Raw genomic sequence first — 21,200 nt, forward strand, 5'->3', positions numbered from 1 at the left:
GAACACAACACGAGCGAAGGATACAAAACAAAACGAGGAACACACCACGTATCCTTCTACTCCTTGGTCCCCTTTTTTACGCTACCTTCAATATGTATAAGATTAAACTCGCCCAACTTTCAACTTTACTCTCCTTAGTAAGGCGCGTGCAAAAATTCGCCGAAGAAAGGTGTTAAGACACCCTCAGTAAAAAAGGAGCTCTTCGAAAACTGGCTTTAGGATTAGATTTGGATTCGTAGGTTACGTTTATGGGATATAACGTCCCAAAGTGACTCAGGCTATGAGAGACGCCGTAGTGAAGGGCTCCGGAAATTTCGACCACCTGGGGTTTCTAACGTGCACTGACATCGCACAGCACACGGACGCCTTGCTTTCTCGCCTCCACTAAAAAGCGGCCGTCGCGGATTTGGACTGTGTTAAAGCGTTGTTGTGTTATATGTTGAGTTTTTTTTTTTTTTTGACGCATGAGCAACTAAGGCAATCATGCGCCAAGAGCAAGGTTAATTTGTTTTGCGAAAAAAGGGGGGGGGGGGGAACGGGTGTGTTTAAACTACCGTTTGTTTAGAAAGTCTCCTTTTAGGAAACGGGTTGCGCTGGCTTTTATGGCGCATAAGCTGCTAACGCAATAATGTGGAAAGCATGAGGTTTTAATTTCTTTACTGATGCGCACTTGATTTATTCTACAGTTTGTGTAAAACATTTGCTTCCCTTAAAAAACTGAAAACACAAGACAAATCTACAATTCCATCTTCGCCTAAAATCAGTTTTGGGTGAAAAGGAATGTGTTGTTTGTAAAATGGAGTAAAATATTTTATTTCTTTGTGTTTCGAGACCTTTGCATGAGAATAAAACGTGGTTTATAGTTAGTTGTTCTCCACAGTCTTTGCATTGAGGTTTAATTGTCTAAACGTTGTCTCAACTCTTCTGACATTACAGCCACCATTAGGCTATAAAAGCGAAACCGACAAGGGTGAAAGCGAGGAGAAAATAATCAAACTATATATATCGATCACCACGAGGTGATCAATTTGTATCGATACCTCACACACCCCTTCAAAAAAAAAAAAAAATACGCGCACAAAAATCTTCAGCCCCTGCTCCTTTAGATCCAGGAACCTGGAGGCACCCAGAGCACCTGCTCGACGCCACTGCCTCGTTCAGGCGAAGCTGAACCACAACGCCACAATAAAATATCGGAAGAGAAGAGCGGAGACAACTAGCCGCGCTCGTTGGGAGGCCCCAGAGGGCGGCAGCGTCTCGGGAGACCCAGCTGCGCGAGCCCGCTCGTTGCGCTGTTAGCAGTGCATTTGCTGCCTGGAGTTCGGGGCGTCGCGAGTCCGCTCCCTGCCGCGGATCCATTTGACTGTGGATGTGGTTGTGAGCCCCCCTGAGCCTCTTTGAGCCCCTTTGCTTCTGCTTCCGGCGTAACGCAGGGCCCGAAAAGACGCATCTTACGCAATCCTGGGGCCGGCCTGGAAGCTGGCATAAGCCCGCATCATTGGCTGCTAAGCTCATGCATGCACTTTCCTCGAACCGTTGAATCGAATTCGCACAAACGATATCATATAAGATGGAACAGCCAGTCCACTTTTTTTTTTTTTTTACAAAATGTGGCGCCCTCTGCCAGCGGCTGAAAATTCGTCTGCTACTAGTTGAAAACGTCTTTTGGAGACGCAGCCGCCTGCGAAATGGCGACGTGTGCCCTTTACAGCTGCCGCCATCTTTCGCATACACCTGTCAAGAATTTTAACTGGACATGGCCGCCGAGATCGGCTACGGCTGCGCCGATCGCAGAGGCCAAGAACTGCGCATCCGCAGCTGGGGTTGCTGGTTTGCTTTCAACCAGGGCAGAGGCGCGCATGCGCAGAGCGGCCTTGTGAAAAAGGCAGATTCCTTAGCTTAAGTCATTGTCAAAAGTATATACAGAACACAAGAAGGGCTCCCTCCAGCAGGATCTTTGGAAGAGGAGATAGAGTGCCCGGGACCCCGCCATCACCGTGAGGAAACGAGGAAGACGAGGCCAAGAAGGGGATACAGTTTTCACCAATTTCCCGCCATACGTTTACAAGTTGTTCAGATGAATAAAAGCCATCAGCGAATAATATTTTACTCACAAAATACAGTACTGATAAGAGTATAGGCGCCTAAGGCACGAAATTAAGGGCATCGTGGATAAATTAGCGAGTAGCAACTTGCACACATAACAGGAATCGCGAGAACAAACGCAGACGAGAGCCACTGAAGGCATAGCTTGAAAAAATATAATCCTGAGGAAGGCTTTTATTTGCAGGAACTCGAGCTAAAACAGTAGGGTAAGAGCGCGGGCTAGTTAGTGATCCATTATGTATGTCTACCAGCGCAAAACAGCACGGCACACGACGAACAACGAGATATCTCTGTTAGCACGCCTTCAATCGCTTTACCAAATGCGGAGTTGCTCTTTTTTAAGAAGTGACAAGCAATGAAACCTTCTTAAACTTGTTGGGATATCAGTATATAAGTTCGTTTTTCACCCATTAAATGTCAGTTGGAAGTTCAGCGCTTGTGTCTCCTCGTTCTTAGTCGTGTGTCTTGCTGTGCGCCCCGCCGGGGTGGTGCAGCGGTAAGACGCCCGACTACTGTGCCGGAGTACTCGGGTTCGAACCCGACCTTGGCGGCTGCGTTTCGATGGAGGCAAAACGAAGAGGCGTCCGTGTGCTGTGCGATGTCAGCGCACGTTAAAGATCCCCAGGTGGTCGAAATTGTTCCGTAGCCCTCCACTACAGCTCCTCTTTCTCTCTATCCACTTTCACTCCCACCTTCCCCCCTTCCCTTACGGCGCTGTTCAGGTGTCCGCAGAAACAAGTGTGACAGATACTGCGCCTTTCCCTTCCTGTGAACCAATCAATCAATCAATCAATCAATCAATCAACCAATCTTGCTGTGCTGCGCTGGTAGACACATAATCGATCTAAACGTTCGCAGAATTTTCAAAAACAATTTCCCTCTGTGGCGGATGTTGCTGCCTGCATGGCAGCCTTCCCGAAGGCAACCGATACAGCAACTAGTCATCACCAGCAGCCGCACTATGCGCACCGCAGAATGAAGGCCCTCTCTCTTGCGTTTCCCCAATTAACCCGGTGACGTGTTAGCTAGAGGGTGTGTCTTTGGCTCTACTTGGCGAGATCTGGCCGCACCCAGGGCCTGTTTAATCAAATTCATCGATACTCAGGATTTTTATTTCTTCCGATCGATAATAGCGTAGCGTTGGGATTCGAACCGCAGTAGGAAGATGGTCAACCTACTTGACGCCAACGTTGCGTTTTGTAACATTCACCCATAAAGGAGGTGGAAATAGAGGGCGTTCTACTAGTACTCTCTGTCCTGGTTCGAGCTTCTCGGTATTCACAATTAACTCACGAGGGAGGCACAGCCGTGGCGCCCCCTCAAAGCCGCCGCATCGGCAAACTTTCGCTCCGGCCACACGTGCCACGTCAGCCGGCGGCGCATGCTACTGCCCGGCCATTGCCGGAGAGCGCATATTTGAGCGCGCTAAACCCAGGGGTCCCCGAGGCACTCGGCAGCCGTTAGGCTTCGGGGCATCGCATGCATTATGCATCTCCGCCGGCGCTTGAGAATCTTTAACGAGAACCCTCCGCTAATTGAAGCGCCCTGCAACGCGCCCAGAAGTGGCGGCCGGCATTAGCTAACCCTGACTGAACAGCCGGGGAAAATGAAGGCGCGCGGCCCACAGCCAACATCGTGGGAGCTCGAATGCTCCAGTGCTGGCGTCAGCTAAGTGCTCGGCGCGAAGCCGCCGAAAACGGCTCCGTTAGGAGTCCCCCCTCTCAACGAAGAGTGCTTGCTGACTCGCCCTTTTGTCTCGCAAGATAAGCATATCTCGCCCCGATTAGCTGCTCCCTCCTCATGAAAGGTGTTCTAGAGCAGCGGAGGAATTCCGTGCAGATCCCTCCATGTGAGCGCTCAGTTCAATCGTCGCTATCCCTTAGAACGGTGCAGGATCCGAGCATACTTATATGCTTGAGCAGCGCTGCCGGCAGAATGAAGCACTGCATTCTGACAGTGCGGCACTGTTGAACAATCAAGCGGACGCAGCAGCCAGCGCTGGACGACCTCCAGATAGCACAGTTCCTAATTCGCGCGGGATTTCGCGCCAGCATCGCGGATCTCGGCCGAAGTCACGGACGCACGCCATCGAGACTAAAGGGACCCGTAGTTTAGTCGGGCTCGGCAGCGTCGCGTTGGCGCCGCCGCTACTTTGACGAGCGGCATAGCAGGCATGGCCGAGACAGCTCGTAGACGGGACGAGGACGTACCCTCGATCTGCTGCGAAGAGAAGCGCGCTGTAACGCACCCGAAGTCGGAGCTTTGGATCCCGATCCTTGGCGATGACCACAGGCTGTGCAACGCTCTTGCAAAGCTCTTGATGCACTCCTCGAAACTCTTGCCCTTTTTCGTTATCGTTCATCTAATGCGCGCCACCGCTCGAGTCCGGCCAAGGCAAGAGCAACACTAAGCACCGTTATTAACCGGCGCGATGGCAGGGCGGTTAGGGATGTCGGCTGCTGAGCCCGATAAAGCGGGTTAGATAACAGTCTAAGCGCCCACGTTTTGATGGAGACGAAATGCGAGTCCCATGTGCGCTGGGTGATGTAAGTGCACGGTACAGAAGCCTCCAAGTATAGCCGGAATTAATCCCAGGCCTTTCCTGTTCCTCCCTTCACGGCGATGTTTAGGTGTCCAATATATGTGGGTCAAAATTTAGAATATGTTTTGCTGTTCTCCGATGTTCCAAGTAAAAACGTTCGAAAAAGCAAACTTCCTCTATCTTGTAACCAAGAAGAATTATTCGGTACACTTAAGCCGCTCCTTTAAGAGCATGAGGCGATAGCGTATAGTCTATCGCCCGGCGTATAAAGCCCTGCTTTATACGAATCCGCATGAGCTTGCCTGCATGGCCTAGGAGTGAAGTGAATGGAAAGCTCGTGGCAAGCTGATTTTGATATCACCTGCACATATGAAAGGAGAGGTCAGAATTGGCAGCTTCTGCCAAACGTAATGTCAGGCATGCAAACCTACGCCCAGTCAGTGCGCTGCCATGTCAGCTGCCGGCGCCATTCTCGCAATTTCGTCCAGCTTTCGGTGAACGTAGCCTTTAATGTCAAAAGAAACAGACACCACGCCGGCAGTTTCCGCAAGGCCCACGCGTTTCTTGCAAACGTTTTGCACATCATGAGACGCGTTGTCAGTGCTTTCCTCCTGAGAATGTAGCTCACTACACGCGTCACTGCAGCGAGGAATAAGTTTGAAGTTCATAACAGCTTTGCTTCATTTATTGATTGATTAAGGCCTAATTAATGACAATTTAAGTAGGAAGGATGGTGAACTAGCAGCCGGCAGGGAGCCTTCCAGTGACAACGGCCTCCATGGCCACAACCAACACTTTCGAGCAACAATCCCTTCAAAACAATTTAACTCGTGTGAAAGACTGGTGTAATGAATGGCTAATGACACTTAACACAAGTAAATGTAAATATATGTCGTTTCATCGTCGCCATTACCCCCTCCTGTTCAGCTACAGCATATCTAACGTTCCTCTCGACCTTGTCCAATCATACAAATACCTTGGTGTTCATCTTTGTCAGGATCTTACGTGGAATACGCATATCTCAAACATCATATCATCCGCTAACAGAACACTAGGATTTTTAAAGCGTCACCTACGCTCTGCACCTCAGCATGTCAAGCTCCTCGCATACAAATCACTAGTTAGATCAAAATTAGAATATGCATCTCCCATCTGGTCTCCGAAACAAGCATATCTGCGTAATTCAATTGAAGCAGTTCAAAACCGAGGAACTAGATTCATTCATTCATCGTATTCTTTTGATATCAGCATATCATCCTTAAAATCACAGTCCAACCTATCTACCCTTGCTCATCGTCGCTACATTGCTAGTTTATGTTTGTTTCACAAGTTTTTTTACTCCGAGCTACGACAGGAACCTTACATCTGCGCACCCCCACCACGTATCTCCCTCCGCACCGGTCATCAGCAGCGAGTGTCCCGACATCGCGCCCGCACCACTACATTTTCTTCATCATTCTTCCCCCGGACTGCCAACGACTGGAACGGCCTTCCCCGAGAACTTGCTGCTATCACATGTCCATCTTTATTTCTTGATCAAATCACACGTGTACTTGCGCAGTGAAAATCTTGCATTTTTATAACTTACTTACTCATATATGTTATCAATTCTGTTTTTCATTTCTGTGCGCCCCACCCCTTATGTAATACCCTCTGATGAGGGTCTTTAAGGTATTAAAGTGATGTGATGATGTGATGATGTGAACCGCCGCCTGAATGGATATTGGTGTAGATATTAACGCGAGACAGCGTTAAAGGCTCCGGTGTTGTGAGCAGTAAAGTTGACTGTGGTTTAGCTCTGGTTAACCCTAGTCGAATTGCGAAAGCAACGGCTGCACGGATACGCTTGTGGTTGTAGCTTGTGGTTACGAGTTTGGTTTAGCTCTGTTGTGGGCGCCACCGACGACAGCGCCCCAAGCGGCAAGCTAATCAGGCTGACCGCCGGGAGACCTCGGCGTGGGCGACCGCGCCAAGCAGAGCGAAAACGGGCGCCATTACCTGATGTATAAATAAACAGTTGTGCTTGTTATACCGGCTACGTCTACCACATGGTGGCAGCGGCGGGATAAGCAACGCAGCGTGACACCCAGAAGGACAGCGAGCCCAACGTAAGCGGCCGCAGCGTCATGCCAGACACTTGCGGCGCAAACGAAGAGCGCGCGAGCGGTACTCCGAGAATGGCGTTCAATCCACTCGCCGTGGAACTGCCGACAAAGCTCGATTTCCGCGAGCCCGAAGATTGGACACGATGGCACCGCAGGTGGGAACGCTACCGACTCATCTCCGGTCTGAAATGACAGGACGAGATGACGCAAATCAACACATTACTCTACGCCATGGGCGAAGAAGCGCAGGACGTGCTCGCTGCTTTGAAACTGACAGACGAAGAGACGGCATCATACTCCGCCGTGGTGAGTGCTTTTGAAAAGCATTTCCTACCTCGAAAGAATGTCATCTATGGGAGAGTGCGATTTAACTCTCGGAAACAAGAGCAGCATGAAAACGTTGACGCATTTGCGACTGAACTGTTCAAGATGGCCGAAAGACGCGATTACGGAACTCTCAAAGACGAACTGATTCGGGACAGGCTCGTGGTCGGCTTGCGAGATGTAAACGTCAGCGACAGTCTGCAGCTTGACGCAGAACTCACTCTCGAAAGAGCAATCACACCAGCCCGCAATGTTCGATGGAGCGAAATTCGCTCCATCGAACAGCCAGCTCTCGACATGGGAGAAGTTCGCGGCCAGACAAACGTCAAAACTCGCCGGAAAGAAGCGAAGGTGCCTTTCAAGTCGCGCCCTCAACATACACACAAGACGGGAGACGAACGCTGCAAGTGGTGTGGTGGTGTGCGTGACCACACGAAGACACAGTGTCCCGCGATAGACAAGACGTGCAACCAGTGTGGGAAAAAAGGCCACTACGCCCGCGTCTGCATGTCTAAGCCGAAGGACGAGACCTCGAGTATCCGACAACGACCAAAAGATCTCGGAGAGCTGTATCTAGGCGAAATCAAAGTGGGAGTCAACACGCCGTGGAGGATTACTGCTACCGTGAACAACTTGCCTTTTACCTTCAAGGTCGACACCGGCGCGGGTGTGACTGCAATCGCACACGACCAGTACGACAGAACCGTCATGGGATCCATCAAGTCCTGTTGATAGGCCCAGGCCAGACAGCGATAGCCACTGTTGGCTACATCGATGCAACAGTCACCTGGCGCAACATTGAAGCCCAAGAAGCAGTCTTCATCATCAAGGGATTAAAACAACAGTTGGCAGCTCCTGACACAATTTCGTTGCGCCTGCCATTTGTGGCTACGGCATACAGGCATACGCGACGGGCCGAGCCAACGGCTGGCGTGGTGTTGCTTTCGCAACAAAAATCGCGGGCATGGCACAGAAGCAGGAGGGCAGACATCAGGCCGCCTCTAAGCTGCTCTAATCCCCGGCTGCCAATACCCCACCCTCCGCTTCCTCCTCAATCCGCTTGCAGACGCATGTGCACTGCAACACACATGGCGCCGTCAGGTGGTAGTCGGCAGGTGAGGTGGACCGGCCCGTTTTCACTAGCGCGTTCTTTTTCATGACATTTTCAGTTGTAATTTGTTTTTCTAGTGAAATGTTATACGCAGTTAAATCTACCGTAATTTTGAGAAGGCATTCCGAATCCGGTGTGTAGACCTCAGGTGGTAAGTGCGGCTAAAAATGTATTTTATTGCGACAGCAATACTGCGCCAGGTTTCGGCCCCTCGCGTCGTCCCGGGAACGTTTGACCTTGAAAAGCCACGAAGAAAAAAGAAGAAGAGAGAAGGAGAAGGCAGAAGAGGAAGAAAGAAGAAGGAAGTAGAAAGAAAAAGAAGAAGAATGCTCGGCTACCGGCAGATAATGATTTCGCTCCACATTGGGTTCAGCAGCAAAGAACCCTTCTCATTTATATGTGGGCTGGTAGTTTACGCTCTCGTGTCTTAAAGGATGAGCTCTAATGTCCCCATTAATGTAGTACCTTACACTGATAGGAGGGGAATAATGTAGCAGGCAAAAGAAGCTTCCGCCGTTGCTATCGCAATTCAACTAGGGTTAACCAGAGTTAAACAACTACTGATTTTTTTTCTTGCTTAGATAGTCCACTGGGGCGAATTCGAGTCGAAAAGATTTTGTTTGTTTGGTTTGGTTTGAAGTCTCAAAGCGACCTATGCTATGAGAGACGTCATGGCGAAGGACTCCAGAATTTTCGACTGGCTGAGGTTCTTTAATGTGCTTTGACATAGCATAGCAAATGGGCGCCTTGCTTTTTGCCTCCATAAAAAAGCTCTGTTTTTTAGATTGTGAGCAAGCAGTGTGCAATGGATAAGCAATCATTTTATTGTCAAATACGTTTAACTGCGTGTTTTATTATAGTGCAGTGATTGCAGTCCTGTTGAAATCTCTTTCCCCGGGGCTGAACGCTGCCAAGACAGCAGCCATTGCTGTCTTTTCAAAGTCCTTGCAACCGTTCCGATCGTGCCAGCTCTAGCGTTACATCTACTTTCAAGCGCTCCCGTATTTATAACTTGTCCCAGGTAGCAGCGGAAAGCAGCCACTCTTCGCTACCACGACAGCATTTGCTTGCTTATCAAATTCGATTCCATATCAGAGCTGATTTCGATATGTTATTATGTCGTAAGCGCCAATTCAGGATACGTTTCCCTTTTTCTTTTTTCGTAGCCACAAGCATAGGCTTCTCCGACATGACAATTACGATATGAAAAAAGTAAAATAATGTATAATCCGCACACATATATACCGCATGATAAAAAATTTAAGATGTTAAGCATATAACTATAGACCTGAAATTACGAAATATGTTTGTTTCTTTTCTTTTTGAAATTAGTCAAGGTGGAGTAGGTTTTCCCGCGTTCTTGAATTTTGTTCCTGGTTCAGTTGTTTTATATTCCCGTTAAAATGCGCTTCTTTATAAATTCTATCGAGTTCCCTTGCAGTGTTCGAGGTTTATCACATTTTTCCTTGCATGAAAGACGTGAGCAAAAGTGCAAGCCACATTTTTGTGTACTCCTCGCGTCTCATCCGTGCTTACGTTTACTTGTGCGTTTTTAAGGTAAATTTTGTGCAGTAAAAAATTTACACATTTCCCTCAACAGTACGGCAATACGTATTGGACATTTTTCAGCATCAGTTCAGTTCAGTCGTGTCCGACTCTTCGTGACCCTATGGACCATGTCACGCCACGCTTTCCGGTCTCTCACTATCTTCTTAACATCACATAACTTCATCTGCAGTGCCTCGAGGATGCCATCTAACCATCGCGTTCGCTGCCTACCCCTTCTCCGGCGACCCTCAACCTATCCCAACATCAAATCTTTCTCCTGCGACTCCTCTCTTCTCATCAGATGACCAAAGTAGCTGAGCTTTAACTTTAGAATTTGACCCTCCAATGATCAGTCAGGGTTTATGGTCGACAATATCGACTGATTTGATCTTCTGGCAGTCCAAGGAACTCTCAAGAGTCTTCGCCAGCACCACAATTAAAACGCGTCAATTCTTCGGCGGTCAGCCTTTTTCACAGTCCAACTCTCGCATCCATACATTACAACTGGAAAGACCATAGCACGAGTTATACGGATCTTGGTTGGCAGACTAATGTATCTGCTCTTTACTAGGCGGTCAAGGCTAACCATTGCTCTCTTTCCCAGAAGCAGGCGTCTCCTAATTTCATGGCTGCAGTCTCCTTCCGAGGTAATCTTGGAGCCCAAGAAGAGAAAATCTGTCACAGCTTCCACTTCCTGTCCCTTGATGCTCCAGGACTTGATAGGGCAAGACGCCATGATCTTTGTCTTTTTTAATGTTCAGTTTAAGCCCAAACTTCTCACTCTCTTCTTGTATGCGCATCAGAAGTCTCTTGAGTTCTACTTCACTTTCTGCCATTAAAGTGGTATCATCCGCATATCTAAGGTTGTTGATACGTTTTCCAGCAATCTTCACTCCAGTTGAAGACTCGTCCAGACCGGCCTTCCTCATGATGCACTCTGCATATAGGTTAAATAGGCAGGGCGACAGTATTCAGCCTTGCCTCACTCCTTTCTCAATCGGAAACCAATCAGCATATTCAAGCTATATTCCAGTCCTTTGATGTCAACGGATTCTTTTTTATTGTGTGAAATCACGGCGGATCAAAGTTTATCACTTTTTCCTCACGTAAACTTTTACAAAAAAAAAAAAAAAAGCGTTCTCCTTAATATGTTTTAGTCAACGCACGTGAAATGCCAGTTCCGTTCAAACAAGTTCAAAGTTCATCGCATTTTTCATTCAATCCATTCCATGACAAGTAGCATAGACGATGTTTTTGTGTTCACTTCTCCCTAGATTGTTCTAATCTGTTCATGTTGAGTTTCAGTTTTTGTTTGTTCTGGTTCATTTTGCATGCACCAGTGTCGGCGCCCGAGCGAAATCTTATCTCCAGTGAGAGTATACGACCTGACTACTTTATCTTTCTATTTTATTCGAAATACAATGAAGTTAAACAAGGCTACATTTCATATCTTCACACTTCGACACATGGCGGAAAAGTACTCAGCGGACGAGGGAGATACAAATAGGAAGCATTTCGGCATACTGAAATGTTTTAGTGGATTAAGCATTTATCACGAAGTCTGTAAACTAAACCTAATTGTGAAATAAAAGCTAAATAACACTAAATAAAAAATGGTACTCTGCAACCTTCTAGGTGTTCGTTCCCATTCAGAAGCAGTCATCAATGTTAAGGATTATGAAACATTTTCAAGTTTCTTTAAAGGGTATCATACTCTGCGATTTCTTTTTTTCCTGTTTTCCATGCCTCTGGAAAAAGCAAAAATATTCTTTTACCCCACATTTCGTGTTTTTTTTTTTTCTTGAGCAGTCCCATCTATAACTGTGCCTCCCCTAATGCGTCAGGTCGACAATATCGATTGATTTGATCTTGTGGCAGTCCAAGGAACTCTCAAGAGTCTCCGCCAGCACCACAATTTAAACGCGTCAATTCTTCGGCGGTCAGCCTTCTTCACAGTCCAACTCTCGCATCCATACATCACAACTGGAAAGACCATAGCACGAGTTATACGGATCTTGGCTGGCAGTCTAATGTCTCTGCTCTTCACTAGGCGGTCAAGGCTAGCCATGGCTCTCTTTCCCAGAAGCAGGCATCTCCGAATTTCATGATTGCAGTCTCCTTCCGGGGTAATATTGAAGCCTAAGAAGAGAAAATCTGTCACAGCTTCCACTTCCTGTCCCTTGATGCTCCAGGACTTGATAGGGCAAGACGCCATGATCTCTGTCTTTTTAATGTTCAGTTTAAGCCCAAACTTCTCACTCTCTTCTTGTACGCGCATCAGAAGTCTCTTGATTTCCACTTCACTTTCTGCCATTAAAGTGGTATCATCCGCATATCTAAGGTTGTTGATACGTTTTCCAGCAATCTTCACTCCAGCTGAAGACTCGTCCAGACCGGCCTTCCTCATGATGCACTCAGCATATAGGTTAAATAGGCAGGGAAACAGTATGCAGCCTTGTATCACTCCTTTCTCAATCGGAAACCAATCAGTAAGACCATGCCCAGTTCTGACTGTGGCCTCTTGCCCTTCATACAGGTTCCTGAGGAGACAGATGAGGTGAATTTAAACTCCCATCCCTTGGGGAGCTTGCCGCAATCTGCTGTGATCTGCGCAGTCAAACGCTTTCGCATAATCAATAAAGCAAAAGTAGATGGGTTTCTGAAACTTTCTTGCTTTTGCCATGATCAAGCGAAGGTTGGCAATCTGGTCTCTAGTTCCTCTGCCCTTGCGAAACCCAACTTGCACGTCCGGAAGCTCCCGATGCACATACTGCTGCAGCGTACCTTGGAGGATTTTCAACATCACTTTGCTAGCATGCGAAATAAGCGCGATCGTGCGGTAGTACGAACAATCTTTGGCATTACCTTTCATTGGATATATATATATATATATATATATATATATATATATATATATATATATATATATATATATATATATATATATATATATATATATATATATATAGTGCGGGAACGCACTATAAAAATAAATAGCAGTAAAATTGTCCTGGCCTAACGCATGCGTAACATTTTGATGTGCTCAACATTTGTATATACGCCAACATTGAGAGCAAATTTTAGAAGGCTCCTTACCTTTGAACACGCCCGACATCGCAAGTGCTTACTAAGGCGCATTTAAATAGTCACCAAAGAGGGGCGCGTCGCTCTTAAGGCATCCTCACTAAGGTAAGGTGCTCTCTAAAATTTCTCCTTGTTATATCGCAGATACATCTCGCATAAATATCATCACGACGTCCAGAGGTTGCTTTACATTGAGACGCATGCTTTGCCAGCGGGGCTGCCATCGTCTCATCGCGTCTTCGTTGAAAGGGCGTAGTGGCAGGTTCGCCACCACGCCATATTTCTTATATAAAATACATATTCTAACAAATCTGCCAACTGAACGGTATCATATACAAATCTGGCTGTCTTCTTATCTAAAAATTCTTTTCACTTTTACGTATGACCCATTTTATTTCCGATATTGCCTTTAAGCCGTCAATAGTTCAGTCGCTTTTTCCTAAAGCCTGCAGTAGATTTGTTCGCACTGCGTTTAATGCAGGGCAGCAGAGACAGTGACTGCATATATCCACATCTCCTTGGATACTGCCACATTCTTGTAGAATATGTTCAACTGCTTCCGTGGATTTAGCGGACAATGGCCATCTTGATTACCTTTCGTTTCTACCTTCACGTTCTAAGATACGCTGACCTTGCTACAAAAACTAGGTCAGTGAATCTTCAGTTATCCCAGATCGATTTCTTCTTGATTAGAATTTGCAATTTTCTATACAAGTCCGGAGTCATCTTTTATTTAAGTAATAAAGTTTTCACCATTCTGCCTTTTTCAACAGCCGTTCAAAGTTCATTTATCAATCGTAGTTGTTCCGCATACCTAACTGGCCTTCTTGTCCTTTTTTGCCACTGCGAGTGAACATTTTTTCTGTACAACTATCTAAACACTGGGGCCATCCTCCTGTTATGGTCCAGCTTCCTCCACCGTTCTTAATAACACATTTTATCGTGAACTTCCTTTGAACGATGCCCGTCACGTATCACGTCGTTCTGCCTCGTCTGGAAAACCTGGAACGAACTAGTTCCGCTACAGAAGACAACTGCGTTCGCTTGAAGGCACTCTAAAATTGTGTTTTAGGGAGACAGAAGAAATACTGCTGCCTCTACCTTTCATTTCGTCGCCAGGGGGAATGTGGAAAATCTTAGAGCTATACTCCTTCCTCGAACTATGAAACTCGCATGGCAATTTTTTCTTCCTTCAGATGCTCTACGTGTGCAGCAGCCGTATTTCGGCATTTTAAGGTTGCCCGCAGTGCGGCCATCCGCGCTTATTTATAACAGTGCTCGGCCTCAGAGTGTCCCGGCAAATACGTCACTTTGGAAACGATAACCACGCGTTACCACTTCTGCGCAAGAACTTGTTCATCGGCTGCTCTCAACACGGAAAAACTGGAAAGAAACTCAAAGTGCACATCTTCCACGACAAGCTAAGCGGCTGAACTTGCTTGCTTTCTTGTTTGTTTCTTTCATAAAACCGAAAAAAAAAAAACTAAGCGTGGAGGAAGTAAAAAGAAAGAAGAAAACGCACACAAATAAAAAAGTAATACTTTATTACTTTTGTAACCCAAGGGCAAAGGGAAAAAAAGGCCTGTGTATTTTTTATGAGCGTGAACGTGGAAGGGAATAGCACAAGTTGCGGCGAAACGCGGCGGCTCCATTTCAAAGAGCGGTGAAACCGATTCTGTTGCCGCGGCTGCTGCTGGCAAACCAAGAAACGCACATGCACTTTCACTTTGTTCCTGGAAGCGGCCGCCGCGTATCGCCAAAGAAGTGGGGTTCCAAGTTACCAAACCTGCGGTCTTATCTTCACGTTAATAATTCGCAAGACTGTAAATCCCCTCACTTAGAACACAGACGAGAAAAAAAATCAGCACACAGTCTGATATTCAGAAGAGAGACAGAGAACATGGGCGGCAATAAAAGAGGAAAATACATTTTGGTCGAGGTAAGCTTCTCATTGCACCATTTAATTTTTCTGTAATCCTATCTAATCCCTACCTAACCCTTCCTGACTCCATGAGTGGCAGATGCCAACGAAGAACTACAGCGAGCCGTGGTGTGCTTCACCTTGATACAGGAGGCGTCTAAATTAAGACTGCCAATAAAATACGTTTTTCTCCTTTTTTTCCTCCTTCTCCTCCTGTTTTTCTCCTCCGTTGCTGAATGAGCGGCCATTGTCAGCGAAGTTCCCAATATAGACGCCCACACAAGCTGACGTGAAGAGAAGCTAACAGGCAAGTTTCTCGGTTGCCGGCCTTGAAAGGTGTCCGTCGCGCTTCTGACTACCATTGGCCGGAAGGGGCCTCCTAGACGGAGTCTCACCTTGTTCTGGTCGGTCCAGTAGAGGAAGAACCCATTTTTGTCCACTCGCAGCGTCACGGGCGTGCCCAGCGCTGAATCCTGCGCAAGTAACGGGAAAGACACGTCAGCCACTCACTTGCTGGCCACTAGGAACAGTGGGCGTGCCTGCAGCACTCCGCGTCCCGAGTACTATTTACAATCTCTGGCCGGCAAACCTGTCCTATTTCCGACCCTCTGCATACTGAGGCTAATTTAACTGGCAATAAATATCACAAAACATGTACTAAGCAATTTAGAGGGCGCAAAATTTTACCAAGGAAGCTTAGGTATGAAGAAGTTTCAATATAAAATGAAAAACCAGATGTAGCACGTAAACACAAACACAAAGCAAGCGCTCTGCGAAGCGCAGGCCACGAGTACGCGTTTCCGCGTTTCGCTGTGTCTGATGATGCTCATCAGGTAGGATGGACAGACAGGCGCTCCAGAACACGCACTGCAAGTTTGGCATGTCCTTGGCTCGACCACTCCGGAGTTAGTCTACCAGCCTTGTCCGACAAGGCTGTGCGTTTGTATGCGCGGTGCTTATCTGAAGAATACGCATCATCATCATCATCATCATCATCATCATCATCAGCCTGACTATACCCACCGCAGGGCGAAGGCCTCTCCCATATTCCTCCACTCAACCCGGTTCTGTGCTAGCTGCATCCCCTTGACCCCTGCGATCTTCTTAACCTCATCCGCCCACCTAACTTTCTGCCGCCCCCTGCTACGCTTTCCTTCCCTTGGAATCCAGTTTGTTACCCTCAGCGACCATCGGTTATCCTCTCTTCGCACTACATGTCCTGCCCATGCCCATTTCTTCTTCTTAATTTCCACTAGAATGTCGGTAACTTGAGTTATTTCTATGACCCACTCTGCGCGCTTCATATCTCTTAACGTTACCCCTACGAAGAACACGCAGGCTGCGACTATTTGCCACGGAGACAAACCAGAGTGAAGCTTTCACCGCTGTTGCTAATCAATGCAGTAATCAGTAAAATATCGGCGCTGCCGTTTCCGCACGGGTAGATATGAAAACGCTACTGCAGCGCGAGCAAGGATAGAATTACGCGGCAGGCGCCGCAGCATGCGACGCTGTTCTCACAAAGCAGCCTCCAGATGAGTACTCGGGAAAAGATGCAGCCTTTTTTTTTTTCCTCTACCGCCACAAAATTCTGCAAGTTCGTGAGAACAAAAGAACGTGGGAAAACGGCACGTCGCGGATCGGACCAGCACTGCAGAACTGTGGACGCTCATAGGCTCAAGGACTGCTGTTGAGCGTTTATCGTCGAGCCAATAGAAAAACCCCGCTCACATATCATACTGAGCAAAATGGGAGAGGCTGCTGACCTTTCCTATTTAGCTCAATATAACATGTAAGGGGTTTTTAGCCTCCTTAAACAACACGCAGGCTAAGGGACGCCTCGCAGAGGGCTCCGGGTTGATTAATACCATCTGCAGTTCTTCACCGTGCACTGGTATTGTGCAAGCTTAACTGGAGCCCCGCCTGTTTTGTGCGCCTTCTCCTGTAGTATTCTATACTGGAAGCTATTGTTTCGGCGCTGTACAGTTTTCGCCATCATCAGATCAAACTTAGAAAAGCCGCAGAAAAACAATCATCTTTGAGCACTCTCGAACAAACCGGCTCCACGCTAAATATCAAGATAACACCCGCCACTTCCACATTTGTATCTCAAAGAAGCTGTGCCGCAGGTCAAGGATGCGCATATTCCACAAAGAAACACAGCAGAGCTACCCAGCGCTTGTTGCTGTGCCAAAGTGTCCGTCTATAGAAGACAAAGCAACGGCTGCGGCCATCCTGGCCCCAATAAAGCGTGGTCGCACTGATGCACACCAACGAGCCTGCGCAGTTTGAAAGAAAGCGACAGCTACTTTCGAGGACAGCGTGAATCGAGCGTTAGTCCTCGGCGGAGGCGAAAGGATGCGTCATAAAGGAAACGTCGTAGGAAGCGACGCAGTCGGGGTATCGCCCCCTCATTGTTCCGCTCGCGGAAATGAGTGAATGGCAGTCTGCCCGGAAGACTCCACGAAGAGACGCACGTACACAAATACACACACACGCGCATACAACAGTACAAGCAACTAGGAGTGCTACAACAGCGCAAAGCACGACGGACAATAAAGAAAGGGCAAGAGGACACTAAGTTTACTAGGTTCATTTGCCCAGAAAGCAACGTGCAAAAGCTCAGAAGAACAAAAAAAAAAACAACATACACACGCCGTTCTAACGCTGTCCGCCAACTCGCTTGGCTTTCCGTCCTTCAGAAAAAAAGGACCATTGCGGCCTTATGCGGTGCTACATGGGTGCTGCCGCAAGGTTAGAGCAATCGCGACGCCTGGCTTCTGGTTGGCTTTTGCGACTATCCTACGGGCGCAGTGTAGGCTTGGCGGAAGTCGCACCCCGACGTGTCTGCCGCGGTGGTTCCCACTAACGGTGCGGGAATCGTGCAGATAACGACAGCACTAGCAGGAATATATACGCAAGATAGTTGGAGACCCACTACACATGGAGCCCGGCCCGCGTGTTAATGCATCCGCGGGCAACGATGTAGTCTTCGACAGCGGATGAGTCGCCACGATAGCCGTGCCGGGAGCTCCAAGGGGCCGCATGAAATTCGTTTCCGCCCTTCTGGGAAAGCGAGGTCATTATATTCAGAAGACCCGCGATTAGTACAAACAGCCTGGCTGCCTTGTATATCCTACGTTTCGAGTGCGGGTGCAAAGGAGTGGTGCGGGGAACCCGGCAACGCGATTTTCGTACGTCAGGGTGATCTCGGCAAGTGGACGGCACACGTAAAACCAAGAGCGTATCACCACTGGAAAGGGGTGGATTGCAAGAGATAACAAGAGTCGCAGAGGACAACAAGAAGTCAGGTGGGCGAATGAGATAAAGGAATTTCGTGAAGCCACCCGTTCAACATTTTGCGTAGTCAAGTCCGCGACACCTACGCCGAGCGAGACCCATACAGCTTTTTCTGAAGAAGAATGTTTGCTCAGATAAAGGCCGCTGACCACCAATCTAGTCCGAGTTCCAGGCCAAGCACTCTAGGAAAAAAAGTATGGAAGCTTGAGGAGAATAACGGGAAGCAATGGCAGCGTTACATACAGACAGAGTTCTGTATCTGCGCAATCTCCGATACCTGGAACAGTATCAAGCCATATCAAGCTGTATCAAGCCATACAAAGTTAGAGAGCATTAGTGGGATGAAGAATGTGTTAAGACTGCGCTTTGCAGAGGATGTGTAAATTCGGCGTTGCTGTCCAGTGCGTGATGAGCCGCGAAAGCGTAGTGGACGCCGCATCCGTTAGGCTGCCTCCTCTGCGGGCGATTATTCGCGGGCAGCCACCGCGCACCGCAATCCGTCCGAGGGCACCGTGGCCTGGCCGATGGGGCAGCCAGGCAGAAACCGGCGGACCGGGCGGCGATTAATGAGTCCCGCTAGCGGGCTCTTCCACTTCCTCCTCCAGGAGACCGCATTTGAACACCGGGCCAGTAAATCGCGCCTTCCAGCGAGCTGTCCAATTGTTCCCGCACAGAAAAGAAAAGGTAAAGAGAACGAACGAAAAGAAGCCGCCCCTAGCCAGAGAGAAGCGATGCTCGGCAGCAGGGAAGCGCGCCACGAATGATGGCCCTAATCGGGAGTAATATGGAAGACGGGGGTGGCACTGCGGCCAAGCGATTCATTTGCGACCGTTGTGGAGCAAGAAATCTACGGGAAAAGAGCGGCCTTTTTTTTACTATTTTTTTTGTTTTCTCCTTGAATAATGGCGCCGCGAGAGCGAAGCCTGCCCGAAACAACTCAAGCCAAAGCAGCGAGAGGAATGGCGCAGAGGAGGCGCTCGCGCAACGACGCCGACCCCGGTCCAAAAGTGCAGACCTGTCTCGGTGACGTCACAAGGAGAAATGTGTCACTTTGCAGGAGAGCAACGATAACGAGAAAAATATGGACCGATCTCAAGCACAATAAGAACAGAGTAGCGAGATACAGGGGGGTTCATGAACAATGCGCTTCAAGGCACCCTTTGATACGCAAAACAAGCGCGAGTGAAAGTTAAAGATCACCAGCAAGCCAAATTATTCAGAAGTCCTTTACTAGCTGTGCAAGTGCTGCTATTGTGACCGCGTGCCTTACCACGTCTGCGATTTCATCACGAACCCGATGACAGACCAAAGACAATGCACCCTCTCATTGAGATATCCTGAGATTCTTACTTCCGCATCCTCCTACTCGCCGGGTTTAGCTCTATCAAACTCCACCCCCTTTCCAATTATTAACAAGCCCAGGCTCTGAGGTTTATACGCTCTAACATCGCTCCAAAGATCCAGCGGGAATGGCGCAAGATGGCGGATGCGTTTCGAAAACAAGAATCAGAGGGCACATCCTAGCAGTGGAAAGAACCCAGAGAGCACTGTAATTGGGTGAAAGCGAATCATTAAGAAGGTGAAAACTTGCCACTGATAAATGAAACGCATCCTTATCAACATAGCTATATTCTCAAAACCTTGTTTGACACCACCTCGTACGCTGCACGGGTTTCATCGCCATGACTCTCGTCATGTGCCACTACACGTAACCGGAAGGTGACCGACGCGTTCACTCCGTCGGAACTTGCTATCGTGCTCGGTATGAATTGAAAGGCGTCACAAGCGAATGAACTGAGGCTTTCGTTTCATAGCAGATCGATGTCCCTGTACACAGAGCGGAAAACATGCGATGACATTCAGCGCTTACGCCGACTGCTATTTGCATCCCATTCCATCAACACTGGGCTAGCCCCATATTGTCACGCTTACGATGCATTGCAAATCGCCGTCTCCTACTAGAGAACGGTCTACGCTTTACAGGCGGTGGATGTGTTCTGAGTGTACTGGATGTCATCGCATGTTTGGTGCTCTGTATGCGGGGACATCGATCTGTTATAAAGCGAAAAAGCCTCAGCTCGTTCGCGTGTGACGCTTTTCAAGTCATGCCGAGCGCGATGACAAGTTCCGACGGAGCGTTTACTAGCACATGGCGGGAATCATGGCGGTCTTGACTCACGCAAAGGATGAAACCCGTGTAAGTGCTCCAGGTGGTGTCAAACAAAACTCGAGACTACAGCTTAGTTTGTAAGTATGTGCTTCCTTTATCTATTCGTTACTACGGCACTCACAGACTCACATCGTCTGTTGCGCGTAAAAATAACCGAGCTTGTATATCTGGAAGCAAGTCGCTTTTCGGAACCAGATTTGAGCGAAATGGTGCGCGACCTGGCTGGGTCGATGCCATCGGTGCACGCCACCGAAGGTGGCGAGATGCGGCGCGCGGTCAATAATGCAAGGGAGAGAATAAAAAATGCCGAGACTGTTGGGAAAAAGCAAGCCACACCCTTTTCGATAAAGGGCGTGGCGTGCTTTTTCCCACTGCGACCTTGAGCCGCTGTGGTCAACTGACAGGTGCTATACGGGCCAAACAGAGGCCGGTGTTTAAATCAGGACTGTGTTATCACCGCGGGGCAGCCACAGTATTTACGGCTGCAGCTTTCTGGCTTCCTCAAGCGCTTGAACCCCTTTAATAGCACAAAGCTCGTGCTACAGAATCGGGTCGGATTATAGGGGATTTCTGCGTTCCAAAAACGGAGACCAATGCGTAAGCATCTAGTCACTTTCCATCAAGGACAAAGGTGTAAGGGATGATGAGAGAAAGTCCGCATCGCCTCAATTCGCTGCCCTTAAAAAAAAAAAAAAAAAAAAAAAAAAACGCCGGCTAAACTAGAGTACCGCTTAGCCATTATGTACCTCCATTTTACACCCTTATTTATTTATTTATTTATTTAATTTATTTATTTATTTATTTATTTATTTATTTATTTATTTATTTATTTATTTATTTATTTATTTATTTATTTATTTATTTATTTATTTATTTATTTATTTATTTATTTATTTATTTATTTATTTATTTACAAATACTGCAGGCAGCAGCGCTGCCCAAGCAGGAGAGGGGTTACATGTTCTACCAGTTCGGTAAACATATTTTCA

At 47.8% G+C, this 21,200-nt stretch overlaps 1 protein-coding gene across 2 annotated transcripts in view; it reads right to left on the reverse strand.

Annotated features, from left to right (window-relative positions):
* Positions 1 to 21,200, reverse strand: part of Plc21C (Phospholipase C at 21C) — a 290,194-nt gene that overhangs the window by 152,133 nt on the left and 116,861 nt on the right. For both annotated transcript variants that reach the window (XM_084580466.1, XM_084580465.1), the window contains exon 2: positions 15,137 to 15,214. In XM_084580466.1, coding sequence (XP_084436592.1) covers positions 15,137 to 15,214 — 78 coding nt within the window. The remainder of the gene's footprint in view (positions 1 to 15,136; positions 15,215 to 21,200) is intronic.

This window comes from Amblyomma maculatum, chromosome 10 (genome assembly GCF_055883805.1).
Source record: "Amblyomma maculatum isolate TAMU_Amacu chromosome 10, ASM5588380v1, whole genome shotgun sequence".
NCBI lineage: Eukaryota > Metazoa > Arthropoda > Arachnida > Ixodida > Ixodidae > Amblyomma > Amblyomma maculatum.